Source organism: Silene latifolia, chromosome 4 (assembly GCF_048544455.1).
Source record: "Silene latifolia isolate original U9 population chromosome 4, ASM4854445v1, whole genome shotgun sequence".
Taxonomy (NCBI): domain Eukaryota; kingdom Viridiplantae; phylum Streptophyta; class Magnoliopsida; order Caryophyllales; family Caryophyllaceae; genus Silene; species Silene latifolia.
Window position 1 is genome coordinate 63836111 of NC_133529.1, and position 21733 is coordinate 63857843.

General features: G+C 42.2%; 1 protein-coding gene across 1 annotated transcript; it reads left to right on the top strand.

The window, feature by feature from the left end:
* The first annotated feature begins 18691 nt into the window (after positions 1 to 18691).
* Positions 18692 to 20122, top strand: LOC141651584 (uncharacterized). The gene is made up of 2 exons (XM_074459289.1): positions 18692 to 19366; positions 19523 to 20122. The coding sequence occupies exons 1-2, from the start codon at positions 18692 to 18694 to the stop codon at positions 20120 to 20122; spliced, it is 1275 nt and encodes a 424-aa protein (XP_074315390.1).
* Positions 20123 to 21733: the final 1611 nt, after the last annotated feature.

The following is a 21733-nucleotide window of genomic DNA, read 5'->3' on the forward strand; positions in this document are numbered from 1 at the left end:
CTTATTCAGGTCTAAAGTGTCAGAAATTACGAAAGTTCAATCAAGTGACACGACTCACCAGGCCCTCATGCGCACGGTAGGAAATGTGTCTGTCCAGCCGAAGCAACAGCTGGCTACCGTCAAAACCCTCGGCCCAAGCAGGCGCCGCCCACAGGTTCAGCCCCCGCGGGGCTGTAACCTGTCTGGCCTCCCAACCCGCGACGTGAACGTCGTCCTCAACCGTCTCCGCCCTCCGTCTCTTCTGACCACGAGACTCCACGTGACGGATAAGAGGCATCTCAATGATCCTAACGACGTTCTGCAACTCACGTCTGGTCGGCCGAGGAGCCCTCCTCCTAGTAACCCTCCTCCCGGAGGTACCAGCCTCAAACCTTGTCTAAGCTCTCTCAACGTGAGCAGCCCCAACAACGGGCCCCTCACGAACCTCAGCGGCTCTCTCATCCCTAACGGCCTCCTCCTCAGAAGCGTCCTTTAAAATCACGTCAGGCGCACTGGCTGGAGTACTAACTGGCCCGGTCCCGAACAGGTCCTCCAAGGTCGCGGCAATGGACCCAAGAGGTCCCGAGCACTCTCCTGCAATCAAAGAACGTCGGCCGAAATTTCGATATTACGACGGCATAAAATGGACAAATCCAAAAAAACCTGCAAAGCAGAACAAGGGCAATCCCGCCCAAACCCAACCAAACAAAACACTCTACACAAAAAAAAACTCACAAAAAGCGACTCGCCCTTCTTTTCAAGTAAAAGACGAGTCAAAACAACAACAACAAAAACGGCACCTCAAGACCCACACAAGGTCCGCCAACAACCCAGAGTACGCTCCCTATACAATGGGATATTTTCTACAACTCAAAAAGGCAATTTCTACGCCAATTTGAGTGCAGACAGGTCGAAATTTCAAAATGCGACCGCAACTAAGCAACGTGATTTTACCACGTCTCAAACCGACCTAAACTACCAATAGGGTCCATTTCAAAGAAAACTGACTCAATTCAAGCCTAAACAGATGCTTATTGTGTCAGACATAAGACCGTCACAAAGGGCGAAAATTCCAATTTAGCCCACAATACCCAACAAAGGTCCAAAATGGCAAACACGGTCTTCCCCGACTACAATGCAACCTAATGGGGCACACAAACTCAAGCAAATAAACTTGACCTTGTGAAATGAGACGGTTTCTTCGCCTCACTCACGTTTTTCGAGCATAGGGGACGAAAACGGGGACCAAAATGCAAACTAAAAGCACCCCTATACTCCTAAACAGGTTTCTAACCTAATGCAATCATCAATTTCACTCGAAATTGGCTCAAACAAAAACGCCCAAATCGATTTGGAGGGGGATAACATTTCGCTTCAATTCAATCAATGAAAAAGACCAACAAATTCAAATGGATTCAAGAGGAATTACATACCTTGAGATGACATGTTGATAATGGCACCAACTCAAGCAAGCAAGAAGACCAACAATGGGGATTTTCCGCGGGTTTTCGAGTTTGTGTGAGGAAGACGAAGTGAGAATAGGGAGCTTCCCATTCTCGCGTCTTTAACAGAAAAAAAAAGGAAGCCTCATTCCCTCGCCAAGGTGCTCGCGCCTAAATGGGGCTTCCCCTTTACTTTTCCAGCGGAATTTTGGGCTTGGGCCTAATTTCCCTACGCAAACTATCAAACTTCAACAAAGGCGACCAAAACCGCCATTCCATTTTCAAAAATAATAGTGAAAATCAAAATTCACTATTTCTTCAAATTTCAAACGACGGCAATTAAAAGCGTCAATTTCAAAAAATAATAGTGAAAATTCAAAATTCACTATTTCTTCAAATTATACACGACGGAAATTAAAATCGTCAATTTCAAAAAATATAATGAAAATTCAAAATTCACTATTTCTTCAAATTTCAACGACGACAATTAAAACCGTCAATTTCAAAAATAATAGTGAAAATTCAAAATTCACTATTTCTTCAAATTTCAAACGACGACAATTAAAACCGTAAATTTCAAAAAATATAGTGAAAATTAAAAATTCACTATTTCTTCAAATTTCAACGACGACAATTAAAACCGTCATTTCAAAAATAATAGTGAAAATCAGAACTCACTATTTTCCACGGCGGCATTCAAACCCCCCCCCCCCCCCCCCCTGTCAAAGACAAAATCAAGGGTAGGTCTCAAACCCGCCATTCCCACAAAATTTCAAATCGCGGAATGACGAAATTGAAATCGTCCTCCCCAAACACACATCAAACAGCAGAGCACTCATCTGTCTCTTTTCTGTAAAATCAACGGTAACAAAAACCGCTATATCCCATCGGATTCAAAAATCGCTGCCGACCCTGGGGGCTAGGCTCACAAACCTATCCCTTTCCGACACCACAAACAAACGCCAAGATTCCCCAACAGGATATCGGGGACTTCCTCATGAAGCCGGCCAATTCAAACAAATTGCTCAAAACAAGCCTATCATGGCTATTTCCCCACGGTCGATCAACGGACCTTCGATATGGCTGGCGAGCCTCACAACGCATATGGCTGGCGAGCCTTACAACGCACCGCGGCTGGTGAGTCCTCTTCATATACGCACCGTGGCTGGCAAGCCTCACAACGCATATGGCTGGCGAGCCTTACAACGCACCGCGGCTGGCGAGCCCTCTTCATATACGCACCGTGGCTGGCGAGCCTCACAACGCATATGGCTGGTGAGCCTCACAACGCACCACGGCTGGCGAGCCTCACAACGCACCATAGCTGGCGAGCCTCACAACGCACCATGGCTGGCGAGCCTCACAACGTACCATGGCTGGCGAGCCTTACAACGCACCGCGGCTAGCGAGCCCTCTTCATATACGCACCGTGGCTGGCGAGCCTCACAACGCATATGGCTGGCGAGCCTTACAACACACCGCGGCTGGCGAGCGCTCTTCATATACGCACCGTGGCTGGCGAGCCTCACAACGCACCATGGCTGGCAAGCCTTACAACGCACCATGGCTGGCGAGCCTTACAACGCACCATGGCTGGTGAGCCTCACAACGCATATGGCTGGCGAGCCTCACAACGCACCATAGCTGGCGAGCCTCACAACGCACTATGGCTGGCGAGCCTCACAACGTACCATGGCTGGAGAGCCTTACAACGCACCATGGTTGGCGATCCTTACAACGAACCATGGCTTGCATGCCTCACAACGCACCATGGCCGGCGAGCCTTACAACGTACCATGGCTGGCGAGCCTTACAACGCACCGCGGCTGGCGATCCCTCTTCATATACGCATCGCGGCTGGCGAGCCCTCTTCATATCCACAACACAGCTGGCGAGCCTTTGTCCGCGAATAATACAAATCGAGGACATATCCCGAAGATGCCTCGGGTACGACTCCTCCGCACAACTGGCAAGCCTTTGTCCGCAAACAAGACACACTCAAGGACATATCCCGAAGATGCCTCCAGTATGACTCCTTCTTAATGGCTGGCGAGCCTTTGTACGTAGTCTAACGGACTTTAAACGACCCGCACGGATAGTCGACAGACTCTAAACTGTTCCCGACGACAGGTCCTTGGCTCGTACCCTCGAGTCGCCTTGGCGTCGCCCATCCCGACGGCACGTCCTTGGCCTGAATCCTTTCGAACCGCCTCGACGTCGCTTGGGTCTCCAGGTTGTAATCTTCGATTGACCTGGGGGCTCTACTTTGACTTTTGCCCTGTCCAAGCCTCAGTCAAAGTGGGGGCTCTTTAGATACCCAGTATCTGTTGAGACTCCAACAAACACCCGATGATTATCGGACTACAACATCCTTTGGAATCGCGGCGTTTGATCGACAGTTTGTGTACAACTTTACGTCGGAAAACTTAAAACGATTTCGAAAATAAAACATTTCAAAACTTTTCAAAACTACCAGGAGTGTTTAATGCATAACGACGGGGTCGCAATGACACTAACTAGAGTCAAAACCGACACCGGACCAAAAACCGACTCAAAATTCAAATCCCGACTCCAACAACGAGTCAAACCGAGTCAAACACAAAAAGCAAACCATTCAAATGCTTCTATGTTAAGATTTCCCGGAATCTTACATAGTCAAGTACCAAACAAGTTCATCCAAATCCTAGGATAGAACAAATCATGATTGCACTTGTGTGAAAGCGACAAGACACCTCGAAGACGTGCGACGTGGCTCGCGCCTCTTTGAGCAGCCCAGGTGGCCACGTCGCTCAAAACTCACAAAACCACTCATTTTCCTATAAATACCCCACAAATGCAACCATTTGAGGGTTACGCGAGCGTCCGCCCCCTCTTTTCTCCCTTAAAATTCTCGACTCGACTTCCTATGTCACAATCCGACACGTGTTTACGACCTACCGATCGTAAACACAAGCCTTACACATTGTTTGGTACCGTCATCATGCATTAAATCACTTGACCGACCATCTCGACCACTACACCATCACTAAACTTAACAAACACTCTTTTTACTTACCAAAACGGTTTTAAACCGAGTTTTTCCGACCAAACGAGTTGATACACTTACATCGGTTTCTCGCCATAAGCCAAACATGTAAGTATGAGGGTGTAAAAATCTTCTTTTATCATGTTTTTATATGTTTCATGACTATAACATGCTAAATCTTACATAACATGGTCCAAAACATGGGAAGAATGAGCCAAAACCGGACTTTTGGTTGAGGTAGAGGCTACTTACGTAGCAGATAGGCTCGCGCCTAAAGGACCCTGCCCAGCCTTAAGTCCAAACCGTGTTTGGTCTCTTCATCTCCCTTATTTTCATTTTCATATTTGTAATCGGTTTTTACCATTTCAAGTATTTTCAAGTCATTTTTACAAGTCTTTAACCATAAAACATTTTTCACCCTTGGTTCTTAATACCATGACGGTTTAATCCGTGTTTCGGTGATAATATTTGGTTAATTACATTTAAAAGCTATTTTAAGCCTTTTATTTCATTTATTTACATTTTGAAGGGTATTTCAAAGCCTTTCATCATTTCTTTACATTTATCAAAATAAGTGTATTAGTCACCAACACAAAGTCATCCTTGGTTCCATATACCATGTCGGATTTTAACCCGAGTACGATGATGAATATTGACTAATTATATTCAAATGAACTTAATACAATTAGTTCATAATCATTTTCAAAACTATTCATGTCAAGCTTGCAAACTCGAACCCGACATCGAATACTGTCAAAACAATGGCGATTATTCAAGTCCCGTTCTTTAAATCAATACAAAAGCGACCTAAACGGCCTTTTCAAAACAAAACGGGTTCAAAAACCCATTTTTCAACACGTTTTATAAACGTTTTTCAATGGTCAGAACACGTCTTCCATCGTTGACTGACCCGCGCCTAAACAGGCCACTCCTTTTTCTAGTTTTCAAACCAGGGGAGACCCTCTTGCATCGCCAATAGGCTCGCGCCTCTTCTGGCTGCCTGATGTAGGGTCTGTTTTCTTTCCAGCACTAGTCTAGGATGATCCCGACTTCGGTTAACTCGAGTACAGGATGGATCAGACGATTAGTTTGCTCATTCAAACACCGTATTTGAAAAATGTCTTACTAAGGCAAATGGATCACGTTATGCACCGTAAACCTAATTTGGTAAATGGGGGTTTAATTTCCGTCTTGCATGCAAATCAACCATAAATCCAACTCGACATCTTATGCTTGATACTTGGATTAAATCAACCGACGTAGAAAGCTCTCACATGTTAGGTTTAAACTATTGGATGCGCATTCATGCATTTAAACCTTTTTATCAACTTTTGCATTCAACCAACAAAGATCGATCAGTAGAGGCCGCTACCGCGGGCGGGATTGGGTAACTGATTAAAGGGCTTCCCAATAAGTACCTTCACCTCTTACTCAGAAACTTTGGATAGTGGACGACCTTATCCAGGGCGTACGAGAGTCATTCTAGAGATAGGATGATAAAGAGGGACGATTCCTTATCTTTAGTACCTATGTCAAACACTGCTTTGTGCTTCATTTGACCGAGGTATAAAGTGGATTCGAACGGGTTCCAAGCATCCCACAAATGCTTGGTGGCAACTCCGAACATCTCTAATTGTTTCGAGACCCTTGCCGAGACGAAATCGACCGATCTAAAACGATCCGGTCGAAAGCATTTTTACGCCGCCGAGCGTGGCTTTCAAAAGACCGTTGTATGTCCACAGATCGGCTGGGCGTGCAGGTAGGCCATGTCCACAGTAAGAAGTGTCAAAAAAACATAGAATGAATGAATAGGAAAAATAAGAACAATTCTTATTGTAGGAAGGAGGAGGAAAACCGGTGGCTAAGAGAGGGGAGAGGAGAGCCAATGCATGCTCATGCCTTTTTAGAATTGTTATTATCTAAATAAGCTAGGGTGTAGATTAGGTTAGAATGTTTAATCATTATGTTTTCCACTAAATAAAACAATTCAACCAAATCACCCATTTCCTCTCATAAAACCGGTTGCCCCATGCAATATGGAGTCCATTTTATTTTTGTCAATTTGTCATTTTGTCATATAATGTGTGACATCTATTAATTTAATTATATACAACAATTGACTAGTAATTTTCAATTACAAGTAAATAAAATGGTTTATGTTAATATAATCTACAACACATTGCAATTATAATTGACCATTCATTCTTAATTTAATTGTTTCATAAATAAAAATTTTAGTAATATAACAGATTAATTACTAAAACGAATCTCATTTAATCGAATTACAATAAGATTCATATTCTTACTCACATTTGTGAATTGTTCCATTTCAAGTAATTAATTAATCTGTATCAATATACAATTAATTAATTTTATCTATTAAGGGGATAGTCCTTTAGGTGTGACTTTAAGAGATCAACTGATCACCACCGTATAAACGACAGTAATGTCAAACTCTAGTCACCCAATCATTACCGATTAATGTTGACCAGTTGACTTATAAAATGAATCATCCCTTTATGTATTCTTATTATGAGTTTCAATAATGTGATTGCACTATTGTTGAGGACACATACTTCAACAATTACAACATAATAGTAAAATAGGTAATGGAGGTCTTCACTCTTCCATTCTACAATTGCCTTTCCTTTCGGGGTACATCTTCCCCGTACTCTTCTTGCTAGCTCGCCTAGCATGGACTTCCTCTTCGGAACGGATCCTCAACGGATCTACAATGGCAACGGCATCCGATCTCTTGCAAGACCTCATACTCGGCCCAAGCCGAGCCCATACACGGCCCACCATCTCTTTGGGACCCAAGCTCCTCCTCTTCGGCGGCTTCACTACGTCCGGGTTAACGTCATCGGCAAAGTCGTCAAAGAAGTTACGGTTGGCCTTGCCAACTTCCCTATACTTCAAGGCGACAACTTCGTCTTTGCGGAACTTGGACCTTTCTACCAAGGTTTGAGCTCTTGACCACTTGACATAAGTGGGAGTCACCCATGTCGTGGAAGCGGGGTTTGGTACCTCCCAAGTCGGCCGAGTGGCCCACCACCTCTCGAAAATCTCCACAAGCTCGGAGTTTCGGAAAACACTCTCTTAGACGAGAGTATCTTGAACGGGCACCTTTTGTTGGCGGCCCATGTGCCTCATAAGCCTTTCGGGATAAATGAAGGAAGAAACCTTCAAGCCCACCACCATCAAAGAAAAAGAACAAGCGGCCAAGGCGGGCAACCCCATGAAGGACCACAAGTGCCACCACGGCACCACCCAACGGATATGAGGACCACCATCCTCCACCAATTTCGAGGTCCAACAGGCCTCGAGGGACGCAAAGCTATCCGAATACAACTTCTTCCTCATAGTAAGGTGATGGAAGGAGTAAGAAGAAGAATCGACCGGAGGCTCTACATACCTTAGCCTCTCCATGAGCCACACTTGGAGGATCCTTGGAGATTCGAACGAAGGAGCTTCTCTGCAAGAGCCCTTCTTGTCCAAAGCTTGGATGATCTCGCCAAGCACCAACCACAATGGATCCCACCCGTGCTCCATTTTTTCAACCACATGCACAAGGGTCATGCTACCATACCATCTTGACCCCTCCTTCTTCAAGGCATCGGAAAGGAGGTACGCATGCACTAGGCAAAAGGCAAGAGCCCTTCTCTTAGCCACCTCCGAGACATTCACATCCAACCGATTTGAGAAGATGTTGATAAGCGCCAACATGTCAACACCTTGGGGAGCAAGGAGAAAGTTCACTTAGCTCGTCGACAAGCCCAACATTGAACAAAACTTCTCTTTGTAACACAACCGAGTCGGAGGAAGCACCGTAGTACAACCCCGCCACCCTCCAATGGCGCCCACTTCTTCAGCAAGAGGGCAAATTTCACCTTTCGAGAAAATGAAAACATGATGTTTCGAATCCCAAAACCGAGAGCATGCTTCAAGGAACGAGGATTGCACCTTGACTTGACGAATCACCAACAATTGACCAACTCCCATTACAACGAGTTGATACTTCTCTGGAGGTGACAAATCCGACACCAATGTCGCAACCTATTTTCGAAAGTATCCATGAATTATTTTTGTGGAATAAGAAGAAAGGTTTTCGTAGAGATGTTTTTCGTGTTTCGGATGATGAAACAATTATGCACAAATGTCCCTATTTATACAAAACAATCAGCGCCTTTTTTCCGAAAAAAGGGGAAGCTCCCTTGCATCGGCTCGGGGCTCGCGCCTCTTTGGGCTGATTCTCAGGAACCGCACCATGATTTGTCCCTATCAAGTTGTTGTTGGAGTATGTGTCCTCGACAATAATGCGATCACATGTTTAAATCTCATATTAAGAATACATGAGGGAAAGTAATATTTTATTGTCAACTGATCCACATTAATCGGTAATGATTGGCTGGCTAGAGTTTGACATTACTGTCGTATGATGGTGGTGATCAGTTGATCCCTTAAGGTCATACCTTTAGGGAAACATTCTTAATTGATTAATTAATTAATTGTATGCTAATACAAGTTAATTAATTCCTTAAAATTGACAAATGATTTTGTGAGTAAAATTACGTATCTTATTGTAATTCGATTAAATAAGATTCGGTCTAAGTAATTTAAATTGTTTTTATTACTTAGGTTTAGTTATTGTTTATGAAGCAATTAAAATAAGAATGAATGGTTTATTATAAATACAAGTTGTTAAAATTTATAATTTTATGACCCATTTTAAGTAATTGTAATTGTGAATTACTACTTAATTTTTTGTATGTGATTTATTTTGTTTATATAATGATTTTTAATAAGTTAAAAATGCATTATTAAAACAACATGTCTAGTAACATGTCCAATAAGTCACATTACACAAATTGAACAATTGACAAACTTAAAATGGACCCTCTTAACCTTGAGTGTGCCGTGTAAATGGTAGTGTAGGGAATAAATTATGTTTTGTTCTTTTAATTAGTGGAAGGCATAATGATGACCTACTAATCATAGGCTTGCATGCCTAGTCTCTTGAGAAGAGAAAATAGAAAAAGCATTGGGCACTCTTCCCTCTACCCACCCGGCCACCCCATGCAAAAAGAGGAGATTTTTTCATCTTCTCATTATTATTCATTCTTATAAATTATATTGATAATTTTTATTATTCTCTCTAGTTTTTGTAGTTGAAAACTTAAGGAGGAAAAACTCACAAAATCTCAAATAATATTATATCATTACTAGAAGTAGTAACCAAATAATATTAAGTCTTTTATAGGATTCTTATACTAATTCTCGTACAAAATTAGTATAGGATTTAAGAGTGATTTCCTTGGTACAATCCTTAAGGAGTAGATCCCATCATTGGATCTAGGGTTTTCTTGGGCACTTGGATTTTTATTAAAGAAGACTAACTTGGTGAGAGACCAATTAGTATAAACCATTTCGGCCCTCAATGTAAGATTAATCGATTTCTTCTTACTTTGTATCATTATGTTATGCATGCATAAGATCTAGATTAGTTTATGACTAAACTAAAATATATAGTTATTAGAAGTATCTAATAAGAGGTTAATGAATCTTACAATTGGTATCAGAGCAATGGTTGTTGCATGCATATTCGGTTATTGTTTTTCCGAGTTAAAATGTTAACATATAAAACAAGAAATTTGTGATATATGATGATATAAGCCACGAAATTTTTGCATGTTAAGCATTCTGGTCCTAAATTGATTTTAGGTCATTTTTGATGATTTATGGTATTTTATTGCTCTTTAATATGATTTTAGTATTTTTATTGCATTTTATTGAATAAAATGTCACTTAAATTGCTAAAATTAGTTAGACTATGATTCTGACCTTGAAATTTTTACACGACCTCACATGTATGTTTTAAACATTATATGTAAAATTTCTTATAAAATGGTTTTATATTGCATGTTTTATGATTTTTACATGATAAAAATTGATTAAATAGAGGTATTTTGGTTAAAAATAGTTAGACTTCGTCTCTGCCCATGAAATTTTAATATATTGTCACATGCAATATTTACAAACTGTATGTAATTTTTGAGATGAAATGGTTTCATTTTGCATGATTTATGATTTTTAGATGTAAATATCACATAAATAGTGACTATTTTAGCAAAAATAGCTAAAATGAATTTTATGGCATGAACATTTTTCCAAATGTTGTATATATAATATGAACATCAGATCTAAAGTTGCATGTCAAATTTTGTTTGATTTAGATGTTTATTGATTTTTATATTGTAAAATTAATAAATAGCAACCTTAAATAGTCATAATTATAAATTCGATTTTTGGACCTAAAAATTTGTCTTTTCCAGGTTCTAGAAACTTATTTAGAATATTCAAAATTTTAATTTTGATTTATTACATAATTTTATGTTTAATTTGGAATTAATGGGATAAAGTTATATATTATACGATTTGTTTTTGAAATAAATTTAAAATATTCTAAGGGCAAATTTTATTAAAGTTTTGGAATGTTGGGAATTTTCCAGAATATTCAAAATTATGATTTTGATTTTTTCGAATTTTCATGACTTATTGGGAATTATTTCCTTCTTATTATGAATAATAGTGTTTAAAGAGCAATAATAAAATATCAAGTTGAATTATTCTCAAATATTTAGTGAAGACTAAATTTTTGAGTCCTAAGAAGGTTGGGGTAATTAACTTGGACATAGATTTGATTTATGTAATATTGTGTGATTTTAATAAGTTAATAGTCACAATTATCCATAAAAGCGGACCGAATATACGATATTGGCTTAAATAGGGCGATTTGGCATATCACATGGCATGTTTCATACATATATTAATGCTGCATTTTTATTATGATTGTCATATTTTAATTTTATATAATTTTGAATTATGTAATTTGTACTTAGTATGGCCTTAGTTTTTAATTGGTATTTCCCGAAATGAATGGGGATATCGATTCGGTTGTAATTAATGTGATCTCGTATCACTTTTATTTTATTTTTGTTTTTGTTTTTATAATGTATAAACTAGAAAAGCCATGTAATTTATTTATCCCGGAGTTCCTTGAAGACGGTGCCATTCGGGAAGGCGTTCCGATAAAGACGGTGTTGCCTTGGAGTGCGTGCCAAATGAAGTTCAAGGGACCAAAGGAATGCTTTCCGAATTTGTAAATAGTTTACTAGATTTACTATTTTAGGAAGGCCATACTAGGATTTTATCTTTTTGCTTTTCATTTGTTTATATGTTTGCATGCATAGCCAAATCGCCATAACTACACATGCATATCATTTTATCGAGTCATCGACCGTGTCAATTAAAATTATCATAGTTCACCGCTTTAGTTCACTTAAAACGTGATAGATAATAAATTGACAAGACCTCTCACTAAATAATAATTGAGAATTAGCCTTACCAAATAGTAGAAACATGAATCCCAATTTCATAAGGAAGTAGGCTCAGCTCACCGGGGTGCTAAACTTGTTACGTTGGGTAAGTGGGTAGTAAATTGTTATTACATCGAAATTTGGATTGAGCTCAACGGAAGTATTCGTGACCGTAGTCGCATGTGTTCCGGGCTTAAGATAAATATTAAAGTAATTTTCGCGTCCCGACTCCGCAATCCGTCCTCACGACGCTTCAGCTCCTGATCCCGGGTAATGAGTCCCAGCTCCCGCGCCTGGAACATCGACCTCGCCATGTTCAACTCTGCATGGACCCGAGCCAGCTCCGCCGGATCTGCAGTACTCTGCAAAACACAGCACAGGTCGGTAAGATCTAAACGTGAAATGCAAAACAAAAATGCAAAAATAACCAACAAAAGGCACCTGTACAAGCCGAGACTCCCTCACAGCCAGGTCACCAGCAAGTTCTCTCCACCGGTTAGCCATCCGCCACGAAGCCTGATGACTAATGGTCGACACCTACACAACAATACAAAAACCTTTCAACAACACAACAACAAGACGTGGGGCAAGGTACGAACAAGAAGGTGGGTTGAAACTAGAAGCTCACCCTCAAAACTGTCAGCCTCCATTCCATGCCAACGTCGGTCACCTCAGGAACCGCAGGCTCTGGCAGGCGCAACTGCAGCTCCTCACCACTCGGCGCCTGGAAAGTGGTCTGTGTCGTGAAAGCTGGGGGCTGAGTCCTCTTTGGGGTACTCTCAGCTTTAACAGTGAAATTTTGGGCTTTGGCCCAATTTCCACATACACCCGCTATTTTTCTCGAGGATGGAATTAAAAACCGTCACTTTTCAAACAAAAACAAAATAGTGGACTTCGAATTCGCTATTTTCACAAATTTCAATGACGGAATCAAAAACCGTCATTTTTCAAACAAATATAAAATAGTGAACCTCAAATTCGTTGTTTTCACAAATTTCAAACGACGGAATTAAAAACCGTCACTTTTCACACAAATACAAAATAGCGAACTTCAAATTCGCTATTTTCACAAATTTCAAATGACGGAATTAAAAACCGTCACTTTTCAAACAAAAACAAAATAGTGAAATTCAAACTCGCTATTTTCACAAATTTCAAATCATAAATTGACAGCATTAAAAACCGTCACTTCACAAAAAAGCAAAATCGTGAAGTCCAAATTCACTATTTCTCGCAAATTTCAAATCATAAGATGACGAAATTTAAAACCGTTACCATCCCAAACAAACAACAAATGGCAGACTTTCACATTCGCTATTTCTACAAACTATGAGCAACGGCAGTAAAAACCGTTACCTCTCTTCGAAATTCGAAATTACGAATGACGATCATTGAGCCGCCGTCCACAAGAGCAAGGCTCAAACTACAAAAGCCTACCTCTTTCCGGCGCCACAAACATCCAATATAAGCACAAAAAATCCCCAGCAGGATTCCGGAGACCTCCCCACGGAGCCCACTAACTCAACAACCTCTCGAAATAAGCCCGTCCAACACGGCTATTTCGCACAGTCGATCATTCGACCTCCAACGTGGCTGGCGAGCCTTATAACACACCTCGAACGTGGCTGACGAGCCTCAAAACGTAGCTTCGACATGGCTGGAGAGCCTCAAAACGCACCTTCAACATGGCTGGCGAGCCTCAAATCGCACCTTCAACGTGGCTGGCGAGCCTCATCATATCCGCAACATGGCTGGCGAGCCTCGAAACGCACCTTCAACATGGCTGGCGAGCCTCAAAACGCGCCTTGAACATGGCTGGCGAGCCTCAAATCGCACCTTCAACGCGGCTGGCGAGCCCCATCATATCCGCAACACGGCTGGCGAGCTTTTGCGCGAAAACAAGAAATGATTCAAGGACATATCCCGAAGATGCCTCGGGTATGACTCCTTCATATGGCTGGCGAGCCTTCGTACGTAGTCTAATGGACATAAAACGACCCACACGGACTGTCGACAGACTCTAAACTATTCTCGACGGCAGGTCCATGACTCGTATCCCCGAGTCGCCTTGGCGTCGCCCTTTCCGATGGCAGGTCCTTGGCCCGAATCCTTTTGAGCCGCCTCGACGTCGCTTCGGTCTCCGGGTTGTAATCTTCGATTGACCTGGGGGCTATACTTTGACTTTTGCCCTGTCCGAGCCTCAATCAAATTAAAGTGGGGGCTGTGTAGATACGGAGTATTTGTTGAATCCCCAACAAACACCCGATGATTATCGGACTACAACATGCTTAGGAATCGCTACGTTTAATCAACTGTTTGTATAACTATACGTCGGAAAACTCAAAACGATTTCAAAAATAAAATATTTCCAGAAGTTTTCAAAAGTACCTGGAGTGTTATATGCACGCCGACGGGGTCGCAATGACACTAACTAGAGTCAAAACCGACAATGGACCAAAAACCGACTCAAAATTCAAATCTCGACTCCAACAACGAGTCAAACCGAGTCAAACACAAAAAACAAACATCACAAAGCTTACATGTTAAGTATACACGGTATACTTGAATGGTCAAGTACAACAATCATGCCATCCAAAACCTAGGATAGAACAAATCATGATTTCAAATGCGTGATAGTGACAAGACAGCTCGAAGACCCGTAAAATGGTTCGCGCCTCTTCGAGTAGCCCATACGGCCACGTCGCTGAAAATGCACACAACCACTCAATACTCTATAAATACCCCTCAAATGCCACCATTTGAAGGTACGCGAGTGCCCGCCCCCTCATTTCTCCCTTAAAATTCTAGACTCGACTTATCAAGTCACAAACCGACACGTATTTTCGACCTACCGATCGAAAATACAAGCCATACACATTGTTTCGTACCGTCATCGTGCATTAAATCACTTGACCGACCATTTTGACCAACTACACAATCACTAAACAAAAACAACACTCTTTATATTGCTAAAATGGTTTTCAACCGAGTTTTCCGACCTAACAAGTTTTTACACTTCCGTCGATTTCTCGCCTTTGACCTAGCATGTAAGTATGAGGGTGTAGTTAATCCTCTCCTTTCATGTCTTTTTATCTGTTTTTATGACCTTAACATGCTAAAACATACATAACATGGTCCAAAATACGGATCGAGTGAGCCAAAACCGAGTTTTGACCGGAAACAGAAGTCCCTAGTCATAACTAGGTGGCTCGCGCCTCAATGGGCTATCCAGGTCAGAACTCAAACGTGTTTGAGTTCATTCTTTCCATTTTCATTTCATTTTACAACCGGTTTTTACCATATCAATTCATTTTTATGATAAACCTTATTAACCATAAATCATGTTCACCCTTGGTTCCTCATACCATGACGGTTTAATCCGTGTTTCGGTGATAACATTTGGTTAATTACATTTTAAAAGGTATTTTAAAACCTTTTGTTCATTTTTTACATTTTCAAAAACAACCATATAAGTCATACATGCAAAATCATCCTTGGTTCCACATACCATGTCGGTTTAAATCAGAGTACGATGATGAACACTGACTAATTACAAAACAATGAACTTAACACAATTAGTTCATAAAAAACATTTTTTAAAATTATTCATGTCAAGCTTGCAAAACCGAACCTGACATCGAATATCGTCAATTCAATGATGATTATTCAAGTGTCGTTCTTCATATTGGCACAAAAGCGGTCTAAACGACCTTTTCAAACAAAGACGGGTTCAAACACCCTTTTAAAAACCATTTCACAAACGTTTTCAACAACCAGGAGACGCCCATTTAGGTCTTCTGCTGCCTCGCGCCTAAACATGCTCACTAATTTCCAGTTTTCAAACCAGGACAGGTCCCTTTGCATCCCCCAAAGGCTCGCGCCTCAATAGGCTGCTTAATTCAGGTCATGCTTCCTTTCCAGTACTTGTCTAGGACGATCCCGACTTCGGTTAACCCGAATACAGGACGGATCAGATGGCAAGCCTGCCCTTTACTTTGTATTTGCAAAACGCCTTTGTAAGACAAATGGATCATGTTAAGCACAATAAACCTAAATCGGTAAATGGATGTTTAATTTCCGTCTTGCATGCAAATCAGCACTAAATCCAACTTGACATCAATTACTTGATATTTGGATAAACAACCGACATAGAAAGCTCACATGTTAGGTTTAAACTTGTGGATGCGAATTCATGCATTTACCCGTTTTATCAACTTTTGTATTTAATCAACCAAGATCGATCAGTAGAGGCCGCTGTCGTGGGCGGGATTGGGTGTCTGATTAAAGGGCTTCCCAATACGTACCTTCACCTCTTACTCAGAAACTTTGGATAGTAAACGACCTTATCCAGGGCGAACGAGAGTCATTCTAGAGATAGGATGCTAAAGAGGGACGACTCCTTATCTTTAGTACCTATGTCAAACACCGCTTTTTGCCTTAGTTAACCTAGGTATAAAGTGGATTTGAACGGTTTCCAAGCATCCCACAATTGCTTGGTGGCGACTCTGAACATCTCTTACATCATTTCGAGACCCTTGCCGCGACGAATCCGACCGATCTAAAGCGATCCGATGGAAAGCATTTTTACGCCACCGAGCATGGCTTTCAGACTGCTACATGTCCACAGATTTGCTTGGCGTTACGGGTGGCCTATGTCCACACTACCACCGAAGGTTGCCCAGCCTCAACGGTTTTTGGTGCAGCAGTTCTTCTTCTCCCACCAGCCATTTTTTGATTAAGTATGAAGGTTATCGAAACAAGGCTTTAATATGCAAAGTAATCAGAGAAAGAAGAAAGAAAGTTTGGAAAATTGGAAGAATGAAAGTAAGAAAGTAAGAAAAGATCAATTGACGGATGTATGGGTAAAAATACCCTCTCATTCTCATCATGACGTGGCAACTCGCAACTAGATAAAATAAAGGCACACGGATCAATAATAAGGCAGCAGGCTGCAAGACGCAAGAAAGAACAAAGGGGGTGAACCTAGACATTCAAGTGATACAAGGCCACGTTTGAATTAAGTAACAAACAGCCAGCATGAACGTTGAAATGGTCAGCAGGAACATTGCAGTAATCATCAAAAGCTTTGACAAAGTCAGCAACCACTTCCTATTTCATAGGAAGTGGAGCGTATGGTTGAGCATATGTAGGGAGCATGTGCAACAATTCAAAGGAGGGCTATAAAAGAGAAACAAACATCGGATTCAAGGGCATTCATCATTGACTCCACTCGAAGATATATCGTTCACCAGTTGGAATAATTAATATCATTAACACACTTAGAAATTTATACATCGTTCGTATCATTTGTACTTAATCATTTGGAGATCACTGATGTACCTCCTGATCGTTCCAGCTAGGTTCACCCTCGAATACTATTACTACTAGTGGATCATTGGTGGGATACCATTACCCCCGCGGTTTTTCCCACATTTTGGGTTTCCCGCGTCACCATTTTGCTTGTGTCGTTTGTCTCTCTTTCTTTTCGTTTGTTTCTCTTTCGTGCTAGTTGTTTACTTTCGTTCTCGCTATGCTCTTACAACCGATCTACTTAAGTCTTTAATATCGTATTTTAATTGGGATACCCGCATTGACTCATAAATCTTTAGTCGATAAAATCTTGCCAAAACAATTTAGCGCCCACCGTGGGGCATTGTGGTTAAATCTTGGTTAAAATACCATTTTTCGAAATATCCTAACATCTCTATAGTTGGTCATGTCAGGATCCAATCAGAACGCATCAGATCCGATGAGTACATCATCGCAAACTCCAGTAGTAGGGGCGACGCCAGCAACCTCCGGTGTTCCAACAACGGCGGTCCCTACCACCAGAGTGAGTGCAGGCCAGGCTCAGCCCCAAGTATTAGCAAAGCCTCCTTACTCCCCCAAATTCACAGATCTGGGAGCAGAGAAGGCTGGCAAATCACCAGTTATTAGTCATGTGACAAAGCCTAATAAGGATGGGAGTCCGCAGCGCCCAGGATCACCAGGACACCGGATGGGAGCCCGTCTCCCAGGAGCATCACAACCGAATCCGGTACAGCAGTTGCTCCAAGGGATGACATCCTTGCAGTAGGCGGTGATAGGGTTACAAAGGTACAACTAGTCCTTGTAGGAGAAGATAGATGTAGTGTCACCCCTGGGAACGCCCCAGCAGATGGCAAGGTCAATACTCGACCAGCGGAATGCCAGGAAGGCTAATGCCGCAAAATCTAGTAACCAGGCTTGATATGGATATGCTGCCACCAGGGGTAACCACACCACTCGAGCAAGTGTATCCAGCAGGAACGGTGGCCACCCAGGGTACGATCCAACCATTAGGGGTCCCACCACAACCAAGGATGCCGCAAACGTACCCCATGGTACTTAATCCTGTGGGATTAGGAGCACTGACTCCAGATCCCATATCAACAACCAGCAATACGCTAGTGGCACTAGGGAGGAATCCAGGGGAAATGTCAGCAGGAAACGCATATCCCGGGATGTGCTCCTATATGCCATATACTCCAGACAGTCAGTTCAGGCCTATTGTGTACTCAACACCATTACCTAGAAGCTACATGGTACCTCTTTACATGCCAGGAGGAACACCAAATCCATATGGGATCTACTCAGTACCCCACAACCAGGGTATAGGGGTAGGAAGCCATGTAGAATAACAGTTACAGGATATCAGGTTCTTAGACAGCAAGGTTCCAGGGTTACCACGTCCCATGGAGGTAGCAACCCCGGAGTGCTATGTGGATTCCTCCTTCGTGGACAGCATTTCCCTTGTAAACATGCCAAAGGGGTTCACCACACCAACAATGACGTTGTATGATGGAACAGAGGATCCGCTGGAGCACATCAACTAGTACAAACAGAAAATGATGGTGGTTGCAGCAATATGGCCTGAAACGGAGGCATGTATGTGCAAAGGATTCGGTTCCACCTTGTCAGGAGCCGCACTCCGGTGGTTCGTTAACCTTCCCAACAAGTCTATTTCCAGCTTCGCAGGGTTAGTGAATGTTTTCAATCAGCAGTTCGTAAGCAGTTACAAGCCAGAAAAATTATCCAGTGATCTATACCGGATCATCCAGAGGTTCAAGGAGTCCACCAGGGATTATCTTGCCAGATTCAATGTGGAAAAAATATCTATCCCTAGGTGCGACCCTACAACGGCAGTCAACGCCTTCAGAAGGGGACTGCATCGCGACTATGATTTGTACAAGGATCTCACCAAGCATCCATGTGCCACCTTTGAGGAAGTCAAACAAATGGCAGAGGCAACTTATCGCCTCGAGGAGGATGAGGATAGAAGGGACCTGTATGGAACAGAATCGTCCAGTAGAAAAATCACAACAGAGAAAAAGAATGAAAGAGCCAAACCCTACAGCAAGAACACAGTGAACAAAGTCTCAGGAGAAACAGAGAGCACTGAGGCTCCACCTAAGCTCAGCGAGTGGCCAGGTGGCCCAAGAAACCTACTCCCAGGGAGAACGACAGAAGAGATGCCAGCAAAAGATGTGAATACCACAACGATATTCGCCACAATACAGAAGATTGTATAGTACTACAAAAGGAAGTGAAGCACCTCTACAGTGCTGGATACTTGGATCACCTACTCCCCAAGGGGGCGAAATCTGGAAAGGTCAATACTGCTGACCAGGCCCAACCATCCCCACCCACACCTTACTAAAAGGTAGTGAACATCATCACAGGGAGGGTCGGAGATATGTGGTCTCACTTATTCAGCAGCAAAGCGCCATGCAACCGAGACTAAAGGAGATAAACCAGAGTTCTCCCTCAAGGTCAGACGACAAGATCTACCAGCAATCTCATTCGACGAGGTAGACGTACCTGATGAGGCAGAACACCACCATGACGCCTTGATCATTACCCTTTCTATAGGGAATTGCCTTGTTAAAAAGATATTGGTAGATACAGGAAGCTCTATGAATCTGATAATGCTGGAAACCTTGAAGAACATGTGGTTCAGTGAGAAAGGCCTGGTGAAGAAGGCAATACCCTTGGTAGGTTTCAGCGGAGAAACCAAACAGTCCCTTGGAGAAATAGTGGTACCTACCTTTGCAGGGGGTATGAACAAACAGGTACGGTACTTGGTCATTGATGGTCCGTCAACTTATAACGTGATACTTGGCAGGCCTTGGATCCATGAAATGAAAGCGGTACCATCAACGTACCATCAGAGCCTGAAGTTCCCTACACCCTGGAGGGTACAGGAGATACGGGGAGATCAAAATGAAGCTCAGGATTGCTACAAAAACGCTCCGAAACCCACCGCAGCTGGTCCAACATAGCAATTAAAGAAACTGTGCGTCTAGAGGGAGTATATCGCACCTCCCCAGGAGGAACTCGATGAAGTAATCCTGGACCCACAGTTTCCAGCAAGTAGTGCTGGTGGGAGCTGATTGTGCAGGTAACATCCATGAGCAGATAATTGAATTTCTACGTACTAACATGGAATGTTTTGCCTGGTCCCATAGCGATATGATTGGCATAGATCCAAGTGTAATTACACACCGGTTAAACGTAGACCCCGGCTTTCCTCCAGTCCAGCAGAAAAGGCGGAAATTCGCTCCTGAAAGGAACGAGGTGATAAACTAGGAGGTAGACAACCTCCTGGCAGCAGGCAAGATCAGGGAAGTTAACTACCCAGAATGGCTCTCGAATGTTGTGGTTGTACCTAAATAGAACAACAAGTGGAGAGTATGTGTCGATTTCACAAATCTTAACAAAGCTTGCCCAAAAGACCCGTTCCCTCTGCCGCACATTGATTCCATGGTAGACGCTACAGCAGGGCATGAGCTACTTACCTTCCTTGACGCCTGGAGTGGGTACAACCAGATAAAAATGGACCCTAAGGATCAGGAGAAAATGGCCTTCAGATCTGACAGAGGCTTGTACTGCTACAATGTGATGCCCTTTGGCCTCAAGAATGCTGGTTCCACCTATCAGCGCCTGGTGAACAGAATGTTCAAGGAGGAGATAAGGATAACAATGGAAGTGTACATTGACGATATGGTAGTCAAATCCGAGAAGGCAGAACAACATATGTCCCACCTGGAGAATACCTTCTCGATCCTCAGAAAATACCATATGAAGCTGAACCCCCTGAAATGCACTTTTGGAGTCTCCTCTGGGAAATTCCTGGGGTACTTGGTGACGCAAAGAGGGATAGAGGCCAGCACGGAGCAAATCAAAGCAGTACTTCAGTTAGAATCTCCTCATAAGCCAAAGGACGTACATAGGCTCACAGGTCGGGTAGCAGCCCTAAATCGGTTTATATCAAGGCCCTCAGATAGGTGTCGATTGTTTTATGACATCCTGAGGAAGAGCCAGATGTTTGAGTGGACGCAGGTGCATGAAAAGGCCTTTGGGGAGCTCAAGGAGTACCTAAGTGTAAGAAATATCGGTATACTTCCATTAACAATATAAGGATTATAACGAAATTATAAATATGAAAACTAGTCATAAAAGAAAATTGCATAAACAAAATAAAGAGATTATGAAATCAACCTACGGTCCTAGCAAATTCAGCCTAAGAACAATATCGCAATGATATTCGCCTATCAGTTGCACCCAAGATGATATGAGATATGTCTTTGTTCTTGCTAGAATAGATCCCCAAAATTCACTAATTAATTTTTAGGGTTTTGTGTTTTTCTTTGATGAGAGAAAATGCTAGGTCAAAAGAGAGTTAGGTTAAGAAATGAATCCCCTCTCCCCTTATAATTTCCGAAAAATAAGAGAAGAAAAAAGGGGGATATTTCTTTCCCTCTTACTCGGTTTGACCGAGTGGTACCAACAACAAATAAGGAGAAAAATCTCCTTATTTTAAGTTGTTATCTAAAATGTATAATAATGTGTATTATTATAAATTGTCATTTATTTTATTCCGTATTAATAAG